The sequence below is a fragment of the Aplidium turbinatum genome, chromosome 4 (assembly GCF_918807975.1).
Source record: "Aplidium turbinatum chromosome 4, kaAplTurb1.1, whole genome shotgun sequence".
NCBI classification, from domain to species: Eukaryota; Metazoa; Chordata; class Ascidiacea; order Aplousobranchia; family Polyclinidae; genus Aplidium; species Aplidium turbinatum.
In genome coordinates, this window is record NC_137475.1 from 32594902 (window position 1) to 32613766 (window position 18865).

An 18865-nucleotide genomic window follows, 5' to 3' on the forward strand; every position below is an offset into this window, starting at 1 on the left:
TGTCGCCATCAAGCACATTATCGCGATTTCCGAGAATCTACTGTTTAAGAAAATTCTTTGTTAAAGATTTTACGTATTTCCCAGCGGTTTTTTTATGAAAGTGTGTATTTAACATAACATATTTTTCCTATCTTTAACCGATGTTGATCAAACCCGTCAGAACCAAAAAAATGATTTATATTTGCCTTCTACAACGTCAAACTCTGGTAAGAAGATGCTATGTTTTAATGGAGTGAAACTATGAAATCAAGTACCAAAAGAAATAAAAGAAAAGTCTTACAATGTTTTTAAATTTAAATATAAATGTTTATTAAAAAATTTGGGCAATGATCACTCCTGAAACGTATCATCCGTTTATTTCTCTACACAATGTTTTTTTTATGTTGCCCTGTGTTATTCCATTGTTAATGTATTGTTAATTTTTACAAATTAAAGTGCTGGTATTGTGCTATATATTATATACCGTATGTGTTAATGTTCTTAATTTTGGGTCTTTTGTTTAAATGTTTGGGTGGCAGCTGACTTTGGTGACCTTTTGGTCTTTCGCTGCCATCCTTGTTGTGCAAATTATTTGTGTTTATTGTCTTTTTGCTTTTTGTGTCTTTCTTTTTCGCCAACAAAACAAAAAATAAACTGAACTGAAGCAGTAAAGCTGATCGAAAATATTGATAAAAGTTTCAAGATGGGTAACAAGGCAAAAATAACTTTTCTTGATCTCACTGCTCCGCTGAATATGGTCACCTTTGCAACCAGATGGTCACAAACTCACAATGCAAAGGACCGCAACGTTTAATATTTCAACGCCCATTCCTCCGCCATGATGTGTCTATCAGCGATTCTTACTTCAATATTTTCGAGGTGTAGAACAGTTAATGAAAAGAGGTTGAGAGATCAAATCAGTTCCCAGTTCTCTCTGAAACAGTCAGCAAAGTTCCAATTGGAGTAGTAGTACTACTTCGGAAGAAATGGGCGAAGATTGTGGGCTACGAAAATATAATAGTTAAATATGTATTTTTGTAAGTCACGGTGAAGATCAATCGTTTACAAACTGATGTGGCCCGTTTTAACAGCAACGACGCGCCCGACTGAAGATCAAGCGGCGCTGGTTCGGCTGACAACGCATTTAAGGACTGCTTTTTATTTAGCGGCACCCAGTGGATGGAACAATTTCCCCACAACAACAACTATCGGAAGCTTGATTATGTTAATCGCGGTGACTGGGCCAACATTAGTGGCTCAAAGCCTTTACAAGTACAGTATGTGAAAGTGCTCTCAAAGGAGCTTTTCCAGTCCGAAGATAAAGTCAATGTTCCAGTGGGGCCTTGCTGACTCACCATTTTATGCGTGCAGCTCAGAATGCATTGCTGCATCGTCTAGTAATGTCAAATCCAGAATTGGGACCTCACAGCGCTTAATGATCTCACAATGGCTACTTGGATCAAACTACGCGACCTTCTCAAGCACGAGAATATTTCATCCTAAATTCTTTCAGTCTTGTACTTGAAACCTTAAGATCAAGCGGCGCTGGTTCGGCTCTCGGATGTGCGCTTACACAACGCAATTCAGGACGCAAAGGAATAATTTAGACAATGAGAAAACTTGAGCAGCGCATTCTAAGGACTGCTCTCAGCGGCACCTAATGGAATAATTCTCCGGCAACCAACAACATTTCAACAATCGGAAAACTTCACTCTGCCAATCTCGGTAACCGGCCCTGTGTCAAGAGCCTCTACGTCTACAAGTATGCGAAACTACAGTACCAGGAATAACCTATCAAGGCTTTGTCAGTCCAAGACTCCGAGGATAAAGATTCAAAACCAAACAACCAAATTGACATATTCTTTTGTAACAGAATTGTATAGGCTACTGCAGGGTTTTGACAGAAAATACAGCTCCTAAAAGCAAGTACTGATTTTCTGTGTAGGTATGTCTATTTAAAAGGCACGTGAGACGTATATGCAATGTATGGTACAAAATATATACAATGGCATTAGTATTGCAATACATTCACGCCAAACGTAATAATAAAAACTAGAATTCTATGCCTTTAGAATTCAAATACCTGTGGTCTGTGGAACTTTAACACATAATAAAATAGGCACAAACAAGAGTAGGCTATTTCTATTAAAACCGATCAGTGAGATGAGATTATTTTAAACTTTTATTACATCTATCTGAAGACTATAATGTAGTAGTCTGCGCAAGATTCCACCGATTTTCAAATTGTATGATACAAACATATGACACTCGAACAACTACAGTTTTGTAGGTTAATTGATCGTTAAGACTTGGTACATTAGTGTAATAATTCAGAACAAAGTTGACTTCACTTTAAAAAGCTTATCAACTTGATTAGTTGAAACGAAAACAGATGATATGAGTAAAAAAATGTTCTGTTAGTAATAAAAATGAAAGAAACATGATTTTACAAAAGCGGTAAAAACATTTTTTTCCTCTCAAATATATTTATTGAAATAAAATTTCATCATTTACTGAAAATCATTTCTTTTATAGGAATAAGGAAACTCTTACAATTTAGCACTTCCAGTCGTAGTAACCAATTGCTACAGCAGTTCATCGTCAGTCAATGATTTCACTTGATGGCATTACAAAAGCATCAGTTACGCTTAGAGTTGCTTAATTCTTAGCCAATGTTGTCTTCCACAAGATTCGTGCTACCAATGAACAAAAAGCAGTATATGCGTGCCACAATAAAAAAAAAAGTTACAGGTTGGCTGAAACAAAATTTTTCTGATTGGAATTTTTTAGTAAGCATCAGGGTTGTGGTTGGAAGGATTTGACCCAACTGGTTTCGGTCCTCAGAAAAATGTGGAGTTATATGTTTTTTTTTATTTGATGCCACAGCCCTGGTGAATACCACAAGAGTTATAAACTGTCTGTGGAGGGAAAAGACTAAATTTTACTTAGACTGAAAGTTACGTTGCCTGGTTTACAAAGCCAAATAGATTTACTTACATATTGGAACATGTCAAAACATGGGTCTAAAAAAATTATTTTAGAAGTTTCGAACTCACACTCTTCTGATCTTAAGATTAAAACAGAGTTTTGACGTCATGCGACAAGGTGCGTTACAGGTGGGTCTAACTCGTTTGCAACTACTCAAGAGAAAGTGATAACGATTTGCAATGAAGTTCTTAGTGCAGTGACGATTCAGTTATTAGCATTCTCTACAAAAATCCCTAGTTAGTAGTTATATGAATTAGGGGTACTGTGTCTAACTTGCTCGAGAAAGATTAAGATATAAAAGAGATAAAACGACAAATAAAAAAACGTGAATGATTGAGTAAGTAAAAAGGTAAGGCCTATGCTGAAGCTTTAAACCAGATACAAGAACAGAATAGTTTGCATCTAAACCAAAATTCGTTGCTGTAAGTGAACCGATTTACCACAGCGAGTTTGTACTTATGAGCTCACACAATGCAACGCATTTTTATCAATTGCGAAAAGAAGTTTGCAACATTTTTATCAAAAACTGCAAATACAAAGTGACATATAACTGCGTTTTCTCTGGTAAAAAACGTGTAATCAGCAAAGAAATACCATTTTCATGAAGAACGATTGAGAAGTTGCAGAAAGGTAATGTGATGTATGAAACTGGTAAACTGCCTGTTGTGAGAAAATCTAAGGGGAGACTACATGCAAGAAAGGTGAACTGAAAAGAATGAGATCATCAAGCTTCCAAACACAAAACCAATAAAAAAAATCAACGTCACACTTCGGTGCTTCTTCACATTCAATGAATTTATTTTTGCCATTGTAACATTAAGGTCCGTTACGCTGACATCACAACAAACGATCTTGCTCATTTGGCGTTGACTATGGTTTTGCAATCCCAGTAAGAAGAAGCAGTTGTTGCTGTGTTGATTCAACGTATGCAAACGTAGCATCAAAGTAGAAACAAAAAAGATTTTGTTGGCTGAGACAGCTGATGCGTATGCAGAGGCTAATTGCCTTCAGCAACAGTTTCATTGAGAAAAACATAACAGTAGAAACATTATCAGGTCCGCGTCATCAGTAGTGCATGGATAAAATTAAAACAGGGTAGATAAAGTATTGTCAATTGGTAGAAAACCTATAGCTGGAAGAGAAAATGGCGGCCAATCATGTTTTTAAAAAATAGGAGTCAGCCAATTAAAAATAGAAAACAACTGATTAAAATTTTACACATACCCCGAAAAAATATACATTCTACATTAACTGAGATGATTAAGAAGTTTAATGACCAATATAAATTTGAAGACAACAATTATTCTGTGATGTGTTTATCATAGACGGTTGATAAAGGATCTGAGTGATCATATTATATGAAACAAAACTCTTCACTCACATTGCTTTAACGTTGTGTAACACTTAATATGGTTTGCTAACAGACTGAACTCTGAAACAAAAATTTCATGATGATGAAAATCACTTTGCAGAGACGATGGTCGTCAAATCAATTGGTCGTCAACAGACATCATATCGGCGTAAAAGAATGCAAATCAGAATGCGGAAAGCAGCTGTTTGGGCGTTTTCGTCGTCTAAACAGCGTTGCACTGTCTCAAAAAAAAACATCAGGCATTACCTATACAATCTCAGTTTCAGTGTGACAGCGGCTACTTCACGACATGCTGGAGCATGGAATGGGCGGGGCGCCCATCTGTTGCAGCACCTTATCAAGCCACTGCAAAGGTCCGTTCAGGTGCATTTCGATCCAGCAAGGGGTGGAGGTGACATGCTGTCGACGGTACTCAGCCCCCCAGCCTTTGACAAAGCTCATGCGGATAGTGCACATTCGTGTTAACTGGTAAACGGCTTCGAATCCTTGATTGACCGATTGCGAAAGCAAGGCGGCGAATTCCTGTAAACGTTTTTCCGTACATTAGAGAGATAAATTGCTGGCTAAAAGTAAACGTGAAATAAAACTATGATACTTGTAACTTATTATCAGCAACAACCATTTCAGATTTCAATTTTGTTAAATCAAAATACTATTTCAACCAAGTTTTCACGCAGCAAAAACTGCAATGTTTTAACAAACTCTGCACTCAAACCAACCCGGCTCATCTGCATATGTCGAATCAATGCAAAAATGACGGATGTTGCTGTCTGGGGTAGTACAATACGTCATAAACAAAACAGAATCAAACAAAAGTTACAGTCGTTGAACTTTTCGCTACAAAACAAACTCACAAACAGGTTTTTAGTCCCGCCCTCTCTGAGAAACTGAACCGCGTCTTGTGCTGATTCTACGTTGCTTGACATTAGATTTTTCATTGAAAGTTGTTATTATTGAAAGAGATTGTTTGTCTGATGTGAAGAGACTTCTCATACGCCAAGAGAAAACAACGAAGTAAAATTCGATCTTTCCAAACAAGCAACGCCCACTCAAAAATAGCTCTGTCGGTCCACAATTGATTCAAACAAAGGCGTTGGTTAGTGTTAGGATTTCAATTTAAAAAAAACTAATGATGTGCCGGAACGTCTTTTGACAACCTTCACGTGTTTGATGATGACATCTCTTTTCCTGCAAAATTGTTTTCCGTTTGCGACAAACCGAGTATCATTTCAAACGTTTTGTTTGTTTGATGAGTGACCAAGAGCAGTGAAGAATCAGTGGCACGCTGTAGCCGAAACGTGATTCATAAGTGACTTAGTCACATTTGAAGGCACCAACAGAAAAGGCCATGACTTTTAAGTTAAATGCGATATTATCGGTTTAAACTTTGTTAGAAACGCCTCGCCGCCAGTATTTATGTAATGCCGAAACTGAAGAAGCAATTTCGCTCAGTAGCCTACTACTTTAGAGTTCATAAAAACAGCGGTCGAAAACTCTGTGGCATGAATTTGTGGTGCGATACTGATGAGCCCAACCTCATGGACGAAACACGTGGGCTATTGCTGTCAATTCTTGCTACACTCGACTGCCAAGAAACATATGTTTTTGGAATAGTCTTGATGGCTAGCGTGGAGGCTACAGTGGTATGATTAGCAAAACGCAATGCTCGCCGTTCTATATTATACTGTAGGAGTATAGCCAATAGTCATTTTTGTTTTGACGCCAAGAAGATCGCTCCTTTTAAACAACAAGATATAGTTAGTTGGTAAAAAATACATGGCGTTGCAGTTCTACTCTAACACTACATCTACACTAAAAAAACGGCATGTTTCAAAGTTTTGGCGGGTTTTATGTTAATGCCGCCCATTGCAAATTCAGCAAAATATATATATTTTTGTTAAGCACACCTCAAAGACAAAAAGCAAAGTTAAATTTTGTCAACAAGCTTGTTGAATTAAGAAAGTTGCATTATTTAACACCGGTTTAATGCAATGCATTAACTTAAACGAGTCATCGCAAAACTTCAGCAGAACAATGAAAATGTGAAGCGAAGGAATTGACTGGTTTCCGAGTGGGTGTTGGAAACCACCGGATCAATAGATGGCATGAAAAGACAGCATCCGAACCAACAAATTAGTCCTTTTTTGCATCGACTCAACATCTGTAGACGTTAAATCAATGTAAAAAAGGACCGATTTGCTGGCTGGGATCATGTCATAGCAAAGTCCTCGCTTCTACAACGACAACGTTTAAATTCGGTTTCAAAACCAACCAGCAACATTGATCCGTTTTACATTGATTCAACGCCTGCGTACGTTTGAGTACCCGCGTATATACGAATAAGAGCAATTTTCCTAACTGGGAAACGCGAAACAATCAGTTGAGATTAGGTCGTTCACAGGTCGAAAGCTGTCACAGTAGCTGTCTATTGCTTTTTTAGGTGGTACGCAGAAAAGTTGATACATATTTCAATGCAAAAGTTATGGAAGCTTGTTCACAAAGGTGATAAATGGTGTTTAGAAAAAGATATAGAATTCAAACAAAGGCAATGCGAGTGCGTGTAATTCAACAACAATCCACTTCCCACAGGCGCTATTGTGTGGTGTCAGACCGAGTCGTGAGGCCATAATTGCATAACTTCTTTTTACAATAAAATGTGAGCGCCAGGAAACTGCCAATTCAATTTCACAAGTTTTAAATTGAATCCGTACATTCAAATTTCAATTCATAGCGAGCCTAGCAAAGCAGCAATAAAAATTGCACCATCGGCTGCTGCTTTTCAGTAAAAAGTTGATGAAATAATGATGAAAATATTTATTTATGGGAATTTCAAGCTACGTCACTTTGCATTGTCTAATGATGCTTCTTGCCAGTCTTTGCTTCAAATTTTTGAAAAATCGATTTTTGAGCATAAAACGCAATTGCGACGTAATGAAACTTTTCCAAACACTGGTTAAAACCTCAACGACGACTTGTCAGTTCTAACGTCTGGAGACGAGTAATCGACAAAAAAGGGGCTGATGCGATGGCTGGGGATGTATTACACACACACACCATTGACACACTAATTTTTATCATTGAAATGCATCGGCGACCGGTTTGGCATTACAGCGTAGTGCAGAAAGTTGAAAACGTCGCTGTGGAATAAAGAACCTCACCTGATTATTGAAGATCTTTAAATGGCACCCGGGTGGTATCTTGACCACGGTGGCAGGATGCCAACCGTATCTTCTGTTGCAATTTGGGCTTTGAACAAATATGGCGCTATCGCTCAGGCATTCAGCGAACACCTCACCGGCAATGTAGTACAAGCGCACCCCTGTCAGCAAAAAAAAAAATCGTGATTAAGCAAGAAAATATTTTCTATTTTTAAATGGGGAAGCATTGTCGCCGACTACGTGATCTCGAGTTTTCTTCATTAGTTAGTTTGTTAAAAATAACGGACACAAGCGGTTTCAATCACGTCTTTTTGATGAAAAAAAAAAACGGATTTTGTGCAGCAAGAACCCATATATGGTTGAGGTAAGATTTACTAAAAAGTTAAAAACATTGTATGGAATTTGGAAAACTGCATTGTCACAGCACACAAGGAATCAATATGACTCAGCGATTAAAACGTGACTCGGACTCAGTTTTATGTAAACACATTAGCCTTTGAAAGTAGAGCAATATGAGACGATTTTACATTAAAATAAAAACTGAATTTCGCACGTGAAATATTAAGAACACTCGTATGTTATGCATCAATGTACAGCCGCAAAATATGCGCCTGGGCAAACAAGTAAGCTACCAGTACGATGATCTTGAAGCAATCAGTTTGATATTGATAAAATAGAAATTGTCAGTATATAAGGTCATCCAACAAACTTTCTCCGTGATATAACTTGTGCTTTACATTTCAGTTGTAGCGCCAACTTTGTACATCATAATAACGTAGAAATGTTGATCATAAAACGCGTAGTAATCGTAATCAAATCGTATATTATATCAGCATGGAATGGTAAATGCACCAAAAATGAACGCTTGGAAAGATATTGTCATTTTCATCGCCAAAAGTTCAACAAACCTTTTCCGACATGGCGTCTGGTGATCTCCACGTTTTGTGTACGGTTGATATTTGACAACAAGCCGAGGCAGAAGCGCTCGGAGTTTGAAGGATCAGTGAAGCCATCCACTGTCAGAGAGGACTGCGTCGCGTGATACGGTTCTCCTAAAGAGCAGATACAATCGTGTTTATTTTTTGTCGACTACATGGCTCAGTGATGAAAGCGCTAGTTCGACGTTTGTAAGGGCGCTGGTTCGAAACCGCTGAAAAGCACGCGGCTGTGTCATTGGCAAGACACTTAAAAGCATGCCTGAAGGTAGACACAAAGATTAGCTTCCTTTCCTTCCCGTCCACTTAATCTAAATCTTCAACTATAAGGCGTAAGCCTGGCTACGACAAAAAAAGTTTTATTGCCACCAACCCTTCGAACACCATGGCACAAATAGAAAAAACTGACCATCAGAAATGTCCGCAGAAATGTCAGAAATAAGTGAAAATCTTCAACACGTTTTTACGTTGTAAAACTTATAGTAGACGTTGGTTTCGGTTATCCAAAAGTCTTTCCAACATATTTCATGGTCAAATTATAGTCGGTTGTAAAATTTTGTCTTATAAAAAGAACTAATTTCTTGTTTATTTAAGTTACGTTTCGTTGAGAAAGTATAAATATCGCGAAAGTTATGTTGTACAGTAGGCCTATACGGATTCTTAAAAAGTTTTTTCAATTCAAAAATGTGTATACGCAATACGTTATACACATTTATCAACGAGCAAAAATATCGTGAGTCAACTGGAAATACGTCACTTGTGGCGTGTTTACTACAAGAGTAGCTTCAAAGTCTTCTGTGATGGTAAGAAATATACATATCATTGATTTGTAACACATACAAATTGATTTTTTTTATCAAACTGCTGACGGAACATATGAATTTTTTTTTTAATTTTTGTAACATACCTTTTATACAACAATAAGACTGAAACGCGTGCATTGAAACTTAGATAATAAAGACAATGGTAAGGTGAAAATAAACTTTTAAAAAAATCAAGATTACAACGGTTCTGATGATCAGGCTTGCCGTTTCTGGTGAGCAGCCATTTTTGAATCTCGGCTTATACTAACGCTAGAATATTACAGAAAGTAAATTCTATACCCGATTAGGATAACGAGACACGCAAAAGACAACTTTTTGTGACACTTTTCCTTAGCCTACTTTTCCCTTACCTTACTTGACACTTTTCCTTAACATTGATTCATCGTCTGCAGACGTTGAATCAATGCAAAAAAGGACTGATTGCTGCCTGATTTATCATTTATTGAAATCAAAACATTCAAACCAGCGAGAAAAATTGCCCGTTTTCTCTTTTTTTAATCAATAAGAAATCTACAAAACTTGTTGAAAGACTTGACTACCCACCAGTTCTCTGGTTTAGTTCATAATAAGAAATAGAGCACCAAAATGGAGGTTCGTGGTATGCCACGGACTGCACGTCGTCCGATCCCGATTGTATGGAAGCCGCGTCTGCAGAGTTTTCGGTAAAGTAACGTTAATTTGCAACTTGTAAAAGTGATTTTTAATGAGTTCCCAGACAGCAAATCTACCGTTTTTTCTACATTGTATTACAACATCTACAGACGATAAATCAATGTAAAAAACGATTGATTTGCTGTCTGGGAAACGTAACCCGACTTACAAAAACATAAAAATGACTAGTTCTCCACTCGCAGCAATGAGATAAGAGATAAATAAAAACGAAGTAAAAATCTTATTGGAAAATGTGCATTTTAAAAACAAATTCATTTGGTCGTTTTTGAGTCATAGCAGTAAAGGTTTGCAAAAACAACACGAGACACGTCAAGTGTTTTCCATATTGCTCGTGACGTTGTAATCGAGGCAATACAAAAGCTAAAACTGAAACTAGGCTGTACCTGTGCTGCTCGAATATGCACTGCCTGGTCCTGAAGGTCCAGGGCTGGACATGCTCGACACAGACTCATTGTATTCGCTGTCTTCGCTCATGTAGCCAGGTGGGGGGCTCTCGGGCATTGTGAAGTTGCCCGAGGGCTGCATACCTGCAAGATAACGTCGCAAAATTGAAAAAAGAAATTAACTGAATAGCACGCGCGTTAAACTGCACTTTTGAATTGCCGCGTGACCAAGTGGTTAAGAAATTCTGTCTTGACCATTCTCGAACTGAAAACGCTTTTTAGGTTGTTTTTTTTTAGACCTTTAGTAATTTCAATCCTTGCAAAGATCTTGCAAGTCGACCAACTCCAACCAAGCAAAAACAATTCCAACTCCACTAATCGTGTTGTGGATTCAAATTTTCACTGTACCAAGCAAGAAAATAAAAAAAACACGTAAACTTTTTTGTTGTATTTCAGCTATACGTGGTTGAAGATTGGAATATAACGAAAATCTAGTCCTTGTTCAATGTTCACTTTCAATCATGTCCATTGGTGCTTAGACAAGGGCGCGCATTCAGCAGACATCGAGCCTGCAACTTTTACATGTAAAATGTTTAGGATATTTTACACTTTAATTTTTTTTTATCTGAGCAAGTAGACTAAGTAGTTACTTGGTTGATATGTTGCATTTTCAGGTACAATTGACCAGTCATCCAACGGAGGAAACTCAACAGGAAGCGGATCGGTCTGGCGAGGGACGAGAATGGGGGGCAGTGCTGGTGTTTCCACTCTTGTGTAGTGATACGGATTGACGCACACCTGGAAGATACAAGAAAATAAATAAATTATTGTTTATAGAATTTATTTCCGCTTACTATATAATTTTTATTCTATTTCGTTTTTTTTGACCGCAGTGTTTTATCGTGGAGTCCGTTACGATCAAACACACAGCTATGGTGAATCGAAGTTATCTGGGCTCTTGAGTGGTGTTGAAGTAATTTCAGTTTCAAACGTTAATAGATAACCAGTGAAACAAAGATTTATGACAGTGTAGTCAGTAGTGAGGAGACACCTACAAAAATTGTTAAATCAAATGTAGTTATTACTATCTGAAGCCTTTACAAATTGTTTCACCTAACGGATCATCAGAAGGTCTGCAAAAAACATGTAAACAGTAAAGAATCGATAATTCTGAAAAGATATTAAATATTACAACTGTAAATTAATCTGCCAAAAAAAACTCTAAACCTGTACTTCCTGAGAAGATATTAAATATTACAGCTGTAATTTAATCTGCAAAAAAAACCTCTAAACCTGCATTCCAAAAAAACCTGAATTACAAAAATTGTTATATATATACAGTATGCCAATAAAATATGAACGGTGCCATTTTTGTTTTTGATTTACTTTGTTCTAACCAGCGGGTTAATAAACTACAAACAATCCTGGGAGACCAAAAAGTACTGCTAGTTTCTAGCAAAAAAACGTCATGGAACGCCATAGATGTTGCGGTTGTAACTTTTACGGGTTTGCGAGATTTGTGACGTCAGGAAGCATGATGTCATAATCCGATTAAAGTGTCAAAATGGAAGACGCATTCACGGCGACTCATGTTTATTCAACTACGCATGAGCTTTTTGCAATGTTTGAACAAGTTTCAAAATTTTATAACTCCATTTCACTACAGCTATGGTGAGTGATTCTAGTCGAGCAAGCCTAATAATTCCGCTGAAAACCCACTAAAGCAAACGTGCCATCTGAAATGCCACAAAACAAAAAGCGCGTTGTTAGTGAAAATTTCACTGACAGTTACACCACATTGAAAAAAGAGGACCAAAGAAAATGGAGACCTTGTGGTAGAGCAGAAGTGAAGAAACGATAGCAGCCTTAAGAATTAAAGCATGATGGAAGATGTCATCTCTAGGATGTTTGTTTAGGTTGAACTGCACCGCAGTCACCACATTAAGCATGTTTACAATAAATCAACGTCTGCAGACGCTGACTCAATGTGAAAAAGAAATGATTTGCTGGCTGAGACCTCAATGCAATGTGATGCAACATGTGGTTAAGTAAACACACTATGACGTCACTCACAATACACAATTTCGCAGTTCTGATGCTACCACACGCTGTACCAACTTTTTTTTAAATTTCACAAACAAATTCTGCTTACATCAGCATAACATCAAAATCTTGAATCTCCTTTACACAGCAAAGTTCGTCATTTTTACATTCATTAAAGGTCTGCAGTGTTGAATCAACGTAAAAATTGGCGAATCGATATATTTTGCCCGAGTCCAAGCACAAGCAGTACACAAAATAATCACGGGTCTGCGCTTCAAAACCGTTGAGGAATGATATGGTTGCAAAGTACAAAATGTTATCGATTCTGATCGGTTAAAACAGGCTTGCCTGCTGAATAGCCTCAAGCATGGTCTGGTGAAGCCACCCACGCAACTGTATTTAAACATGCTTGTTGGAACGAGCATACCGTAAGTAAATCAGCCACGATTATACAACTGTTGCGCTTTTTTTCAATTTTCAATAAATAAGTACGTTTAACAAAATCGAAACAAACTGTTGGTTTGCAAAATTTTGAAGTAGCATCGGTGGTTATTTATCAAAAAATATTTAATTATTGAAACCATTTTAAGGTGCATTTAAATTGGGAAAGTTTTTAAACAAAAATGCAAGCCGACAAGCGAATCAACACTTTAATAAAAATTGTACCAGCACGACCGTGGTTCTCTCATCGGCAGCAAAGTGACAGCACACTATTATAGTAATTTATAATAACTCTGATCTACCATGGAAATGTTTACGCTGATACAACGTCAAGTCACTCGATTCCTTTGCACAGTCGAGGTAACCATTTAGTAGACTAATGGATAAACTGCGGTAATATTTTTTACGTACATCGCACTCATATATGTAGGAACTTCAGCCCTTACTTTAATGCAACCAGTTTGAAAATCTTCCTCGTCAAACCCAAATTAGCTTGAAGGTGAAATTATTAAGGAGAGTTTATTGTGTTGAAGAGTAACGACAAATACACAAAAAAAATTGTACCTCGTCTTTTTTCAGCTGAAAGGCGTACTCGCACTTCTCCACGGGTCGGAGCTCATGGTGATTCCGAAGATCAGGCCACCTCCACAACCGGCAATAGAGCACATGAGGAAGAGACTTCTTATGGGAAACCTTTCCATAAAGAGATCACTGGTGAAATTTTAGGCAAGTATCGACAACAGATTGCATCACACGCCCATTCGCACTCTCATTAATAATTTAGCAACAATGTGCGTACCATGTGAGTTCAAAACAGAGTAATGGGGAAGTTTGACGACAATAATATTCATCCAAACAGGGACACACCAACCACACAAAACAACTTATTATAAAGTGCTAATTATTATTCAATGATGATAATTATTGCAAAAGCCACATTCCAACTTTTTTCAGTTTGATGATAATCATAATTACGCTGCATGACGCAACCTTGAAAACATAAATGGCATATTTTTTCCTGTTCGCTCACCTGCAATCGCCCGTCCAGTGACCTTGGTATTTTAACACATTTGGTGTCAACTGATTGCTTTGTTACCGCTTTTTTCAGGTCGTCCAAGCCCCCGCCCTTTTTGACTTTCTTCACCAAGCTTTTGATCGCTTTTTCTGCAAACTTCTCATCCTGTAACACATAAACACGTATTATTCACATTGCTACAAAAAGTACATTTTTAGATAAAGTAAAAACATTTCTCATTTTATGAAATAACCTAATTATGATTTTCAACGTGGTTATCAAGTAATTTCAGAAATTTAATCTCTCATTAGTAACGTTTTATACCAGATAGAACATTCGGATACTGCATTCATCAGTCTACATTGTAGACTCTACAATCAAGAAGTCATAACAAGAAGAATGTTTTAATCACTTTAAGATGTATTTCAGCAAATAATCCAAACTGTTCAGAAAATTAATTGTATTTTTTAGGTTACGAGGAATCAGGTGACTACATTATCCTTATCATTTTTCTATGATAGCTGTCAGAAACGCTTCGTTTTTGTTAACATACACGCACATCATACACCAGTAAGTACAAATATATAACTTGTTGCGTATTATATGGAGTAACTGCTTTTGTGTGCGGTAAACTAAGTTAGAACAATGCAAACGAAAACTTAATACTCGTAATACTTTACCATTTATTGTTCTGAAAAATAGCCAAAAAAAATCGGCAAGCATGCCTATAATAGGACAAACCAAATTTTAAATGTCAAGATACTTCGTGGTGCCATGAGAAAAAAATGACAGGCAAACCATATTAGAAAATGTCAAATTATTTTCAGCTAGAAGAAAGTTAATTGAAAATCCATAGATAACGATTCCTTAGATGCCTGTTATAATCTCACCGTAGCTTTAACTGTATCTTTAATCCACTTAAAGTTTTACAATAATTTTATTAAAACATTAAGTCAGTTCTTGATTAATTAGTCAGATAAAAAAATTAAATATTTTCCATTTAGTCAATGCACTCATTTTAATTTGCCTACATAGCCACATCTGAAAAACACTTTCAGCATATACAAACATATGTAATTTTTGAAAAACGATAGACGGATAGAGTCATATTACCTTAGGTTAAAAAAAAATTATAAGCGAAGTATTGATACAAAAAGAAGTTTTTTAAACAATTCCGTCACACCCAAAACCGTCTTGAGAAAATCAGTCTGGGTCTGCAAAGCGTTTTTGTTGCAAAGAATATTCCATGAAAAACGTGAGGCTAACTGCCAATAAAAGTATGTCATGAATTTTATTGGGTGCAGCCAGACACGATATGCTGATGAATGACTAAACAGCGTGTGTATTTTATGACTTTCCAAATGTTGTGTCTGCAGGAAATTTGGCACCAACTATAAATGACTGGCGAATGCTACTGGCAAGCAGTAGATAAGCACACTGGTGCAGTCAAATACCCATCAACCAACTCTTCCAATCATAACCTCACAATTGACACACGACATAGAAACCTAAAATATACTATTCAAATAACTTGATTATTTGTAAAAGCAAAACCAATTTAAGTGTAAAATGGACGACCTTTGTAAAGTAATGTTATCTTTTGCATTTGAAATGTCTTGTTACATTTTTCTTAGTAACAGTGATATTGACAATGGTAGGTAGTGTTGGGCATCAAATACACAAACTGAAAACCAATTTTTTTAAATCATGGCAAAATGTTAAACAAGCTGTTTATTGTTTAAACAAAACAAAAAAATAACACGATGCCTTAAAAAAATTTGCTTTTCTTGTATAGACAATCTAAGCTAGTGTCAAAACTTTTTGTTTTAGATCCAGCAATCTTTGAAGCGATACAAACATCTGAGAGTATCGCCGTCTGAAGAATAGTTGAGGTCAAAATAAGAACTAAAATACACATATTTAATGCAGAATGGAGAGATTGTATGACAGAAGATATGGAAATAGTGGAAGCGAAGGAGGAAGATGCTGCAGACAGTGATGTGGACGTGGAGGACTGCAATCTGCACCGGCAATCCTACTTCAGTGAGAATAAAGCCAGAAGAATTGAAAGCAGAATTTGTAACGGTCAGAATAAATTTTCTGTGAAAGCATTTTAAAAAGCAAAAAAGCAAAGAAAACATGGCTACCATGCTTTGTGTTGTGTTATTATGTTGCGTCAGCAGTTCTTTGTTTTCACACAAAGTAAAAAAACATGAGTTTGAAGATCATACGTAAATTCAGTTTTCCGTTTTGGTAAGCCAATAACAATTTGTAGAGAAGCTAGTCGTCCAGATGTTTGGTCAAGGAAACGTTGTAGTTATGAAATATCACTGCAGGTTGATTTTTTGGATAACGTTGACTCAATTTTTTTCAATAACACCTTTAGTGAGAAAACTCCATCCAGACATTATGAACCATAATGTCCAAGACAATTTGGAAGCCTATGTGTTGAATGTTGTCTTCATTTTAGGCTTAAATTAAAATGGTAAGAACATTCATCAAGCAAACTGAGCACAGGAGTTTTCTTCTTGCGTCTTCAACAGCTACTCTTGATGTTGTGAAAAAGGAGGAAAGCTTAGAGTAGCTCCAAGAGAAGATAAAGCCATAGTACATTTTTGCGTTACATGAAAAAATGGTTCGGTTCAGCGGGAAGAAAAGATCAGTTTACTATGTTAGACAAATACTACAGTTCGATTCCACTGAGATAGAAATAGAGTTTTATGGGAAGATAGGAAACCTGCACTTCAAGAAAGCACCACTTGATGATGTAAAATAGATGTAGAAAAAGACCAAATTGAGCAGGTTTTTTTTATGAACCCATCTTCATAGAATAGACAGTGAGATCCTTATGCTTAATTAAATTTGATTGCAATCTTAACACTCAGTATGAATTCAACTGATTGAACAATCTGAATACCTAATCGTGTGCACAAGTGAGATGTTATTCTTAAACTGCATTTTGCTGACTTGTTTTCATCGTCATTTGCGTTGCAGGCTTGGACCTTGTTCAGGAGGTTAACTGGTTGTGTTTGTATCCAAAAATTCTTATTTGTTTGAAACTTTCTTTCATTTTTGAACAACAAACAGTTTTAAATAACATGATGCGGTCTACTGGTGCAAATTAAGCTGAACTATTACAAGATGTATAAAGTGACAATCTGCTTTTTCCGACGTTATGTCAATCAGACATGACTAACTTCTTCAGGGGGCTAAACCAGGTAGTGACTATCTGTCTAGCAAGGCAAAACACAAGACCATGTTGCTGAAACCAACTAAACATACAAATGAAAATTCAACTTCTAAACAAAAATTATCGTGCGCCAGTTGAAAAGTTTCAAGTTTGTTGAAAGTTTCAGAGCCCTGGATCAACTTAAAAGTAATAGAGTTTCAGATTTTTCTGGTTTATATTGCCCCGGTCTCCCCTACATAATCAGATTATCATGTCTAAGTTCAACATAAGTACTTTTTAAACTGTATCTTTCCACAAACCCATTGCTAGACCAAAATAATTGGTTCTATGAAGCATTTGCATACCTTCACATTTTGTTTTAAAAAATATATATGTATACTACTGGTGTAACAAGGTTATAAGTTAAGCAACCAACACAACTTTCTTTGCTGGAAGTGCAGGCGATTAACGATCTACAACCAAACCCTGTTGGGATCAAAGCGTGGCCAAGAATCAAAGGCAAATTAGTCTCAAATTTGAGTAAACCACTACAGAAAAAATTGAGATTACGGTATAACAAAATGATGTTAACTCAGCAGGTCGAGCAGGGCCATAATTTGTAAAAAATTTGTTTACTTCAATAAGTTTTGTAGGAATTTATACAACACGCTTGCTTCAGTTCAATCTTTCTTCAAAGTGACATAACTTAACAAAGGATTTGAAACATGCACAAAAGATTATATACGGTAGTTCAATTGGTGAGTTTTTCTTCACACAAATTTATGACATCTTTGCATAAAAATGTGTGTCTTCTTTTTTGTTAAAAATAAACTGATTTTTAAAGACAAAAAAAATCTAATGTTCTATTTTTTAATACATTTTTCTTCACATCAATTTAGCAGTTGCAGTTATTACAAAGCAATATCGTAAAAAATATAATTAGTTGACAAGATTAGATAAAAAATAATAATTTAACAGGTTTTAATCAACATGGAAAAGCATCAGCATTTTCAGCAACAGAGTAGGGAGTATTATGAAATAAACAGATATGCAGTTGGTCAGCTTTGTGATAACACAGATGATTTCACAGTAGTACCATGTGTACTGGACCAGAATATAATATAATAAAATGATTGAATGCAACATCTTTGCAGCTGACCTTTGAAACCCCAGAAGTTTTAATGCAACATATATATATATTTGTTTACAATGTTAGATTTTTTAAAAAACTTTTGTCAATTGAGCTATGTGGCTTGCACTGTTGCACACAACCTGAAAAAGTATATGTATCTAGTGGTGTGTATCCTATAGTTTGGAGCCACTGTAATTATTTAGAACTCATTTCAAGATTTACGGTTTCTTAACTTTATATACTATTGCAACAACCAGAATTAGAAATTAGACAACCTTTATCTAAGTAGTTTAAAAAGTATATGTATCATATCAAACAACTATTTTTCTAGCAATTACAAGTTACAACATGTACCTGAGGACTCATGTCACCCCTCTTCCAGCCAAGTAATTCCTTGACGACAGGTGGTGTGAATTGCAGCATCTTGATTATTGATATTATGCAGCAAAGAAATTACAAAAATGCATCAAAGATTACATCAATTTTCTAGTTGCACCTGCACATATGGAATATATATATATATATACTACTTATTGCAATTATGTGAAAATGTGGCATCAACACCAAGCTAAACCAGTTTAAATGGAGTTCAAATCTTATTTTTATGAACCTGTCAGCTTGTAAACATAAAAACGTTGAATAAAATTGTTTGATCATCAAATGAATTTCAATCTGAGAGTTATTTTCTTGACATAGATATCAGCCATATTTTTTTCTTGAATTTGCCAAATGACTTTAAAGATTGCTGCAATAA

The 18865-nt window shown here is 36.2% G+C and overlaps 1 protein-coding gene across 1 annotated transcript; it reads right to left on the reverse strand.

The window, feature by feature from the left end:
- Nucleotides 1-1948: 1948 nt before the first annotated feature.
- Nucleotides 1949-18600, reverse strand: LOC145768137 (SMAD family member 3-like). The gene is made up of 9 exons (XM_082579610.1): nt 18466-18600; nt 13826-13975; nt 13360-13488; nt 10962-11109; nt 10312-10455; nt 9800-9904; nt 8406-8549; nt 7498-7658; nt 1949-4861 (listed from the first exon to the last, which is right to left on the reverse strand). The coding sequence occupies exons 1-9, from the start codon at nt 18532-18534 to the stop codon at nt 4622-4624; spliced, it is 1290 nt and encodes a 429-aa protein (XP_082435736.1). The 5' UTR covers nt 18535-18600; the 3' UTR covers nt 1949-4621.
- Between the last annotated feature and the right edge of the window lie 265 nt (nt 18601-18865).

Excerpts from the sequence above, each read along its gene's own strand:
- LOC145768137 (XM_082579610.1), bottom strand. The coding sequence starts at position 18,534 with ATGCTGCAATTCACACCACCTGTCGTCAAGGAATTACTTGGCTGGAAG. Across the intron at positions 7,659-8,405 it reads CAGACGCCATGTCGGAAAAG|GGGTGCGCTTGTACTACATT; the intron begins GTTTGTTGAACT and ends TTTTGCTGACAG. Across the intron at positions 4,862-7,497 it reads TAAAGATCTTCAATAATCAG|GAATTCGCCGCCTTGCTTTC; the intron begins GTGAGGTTCTTT and ends AAACGTTTACAG.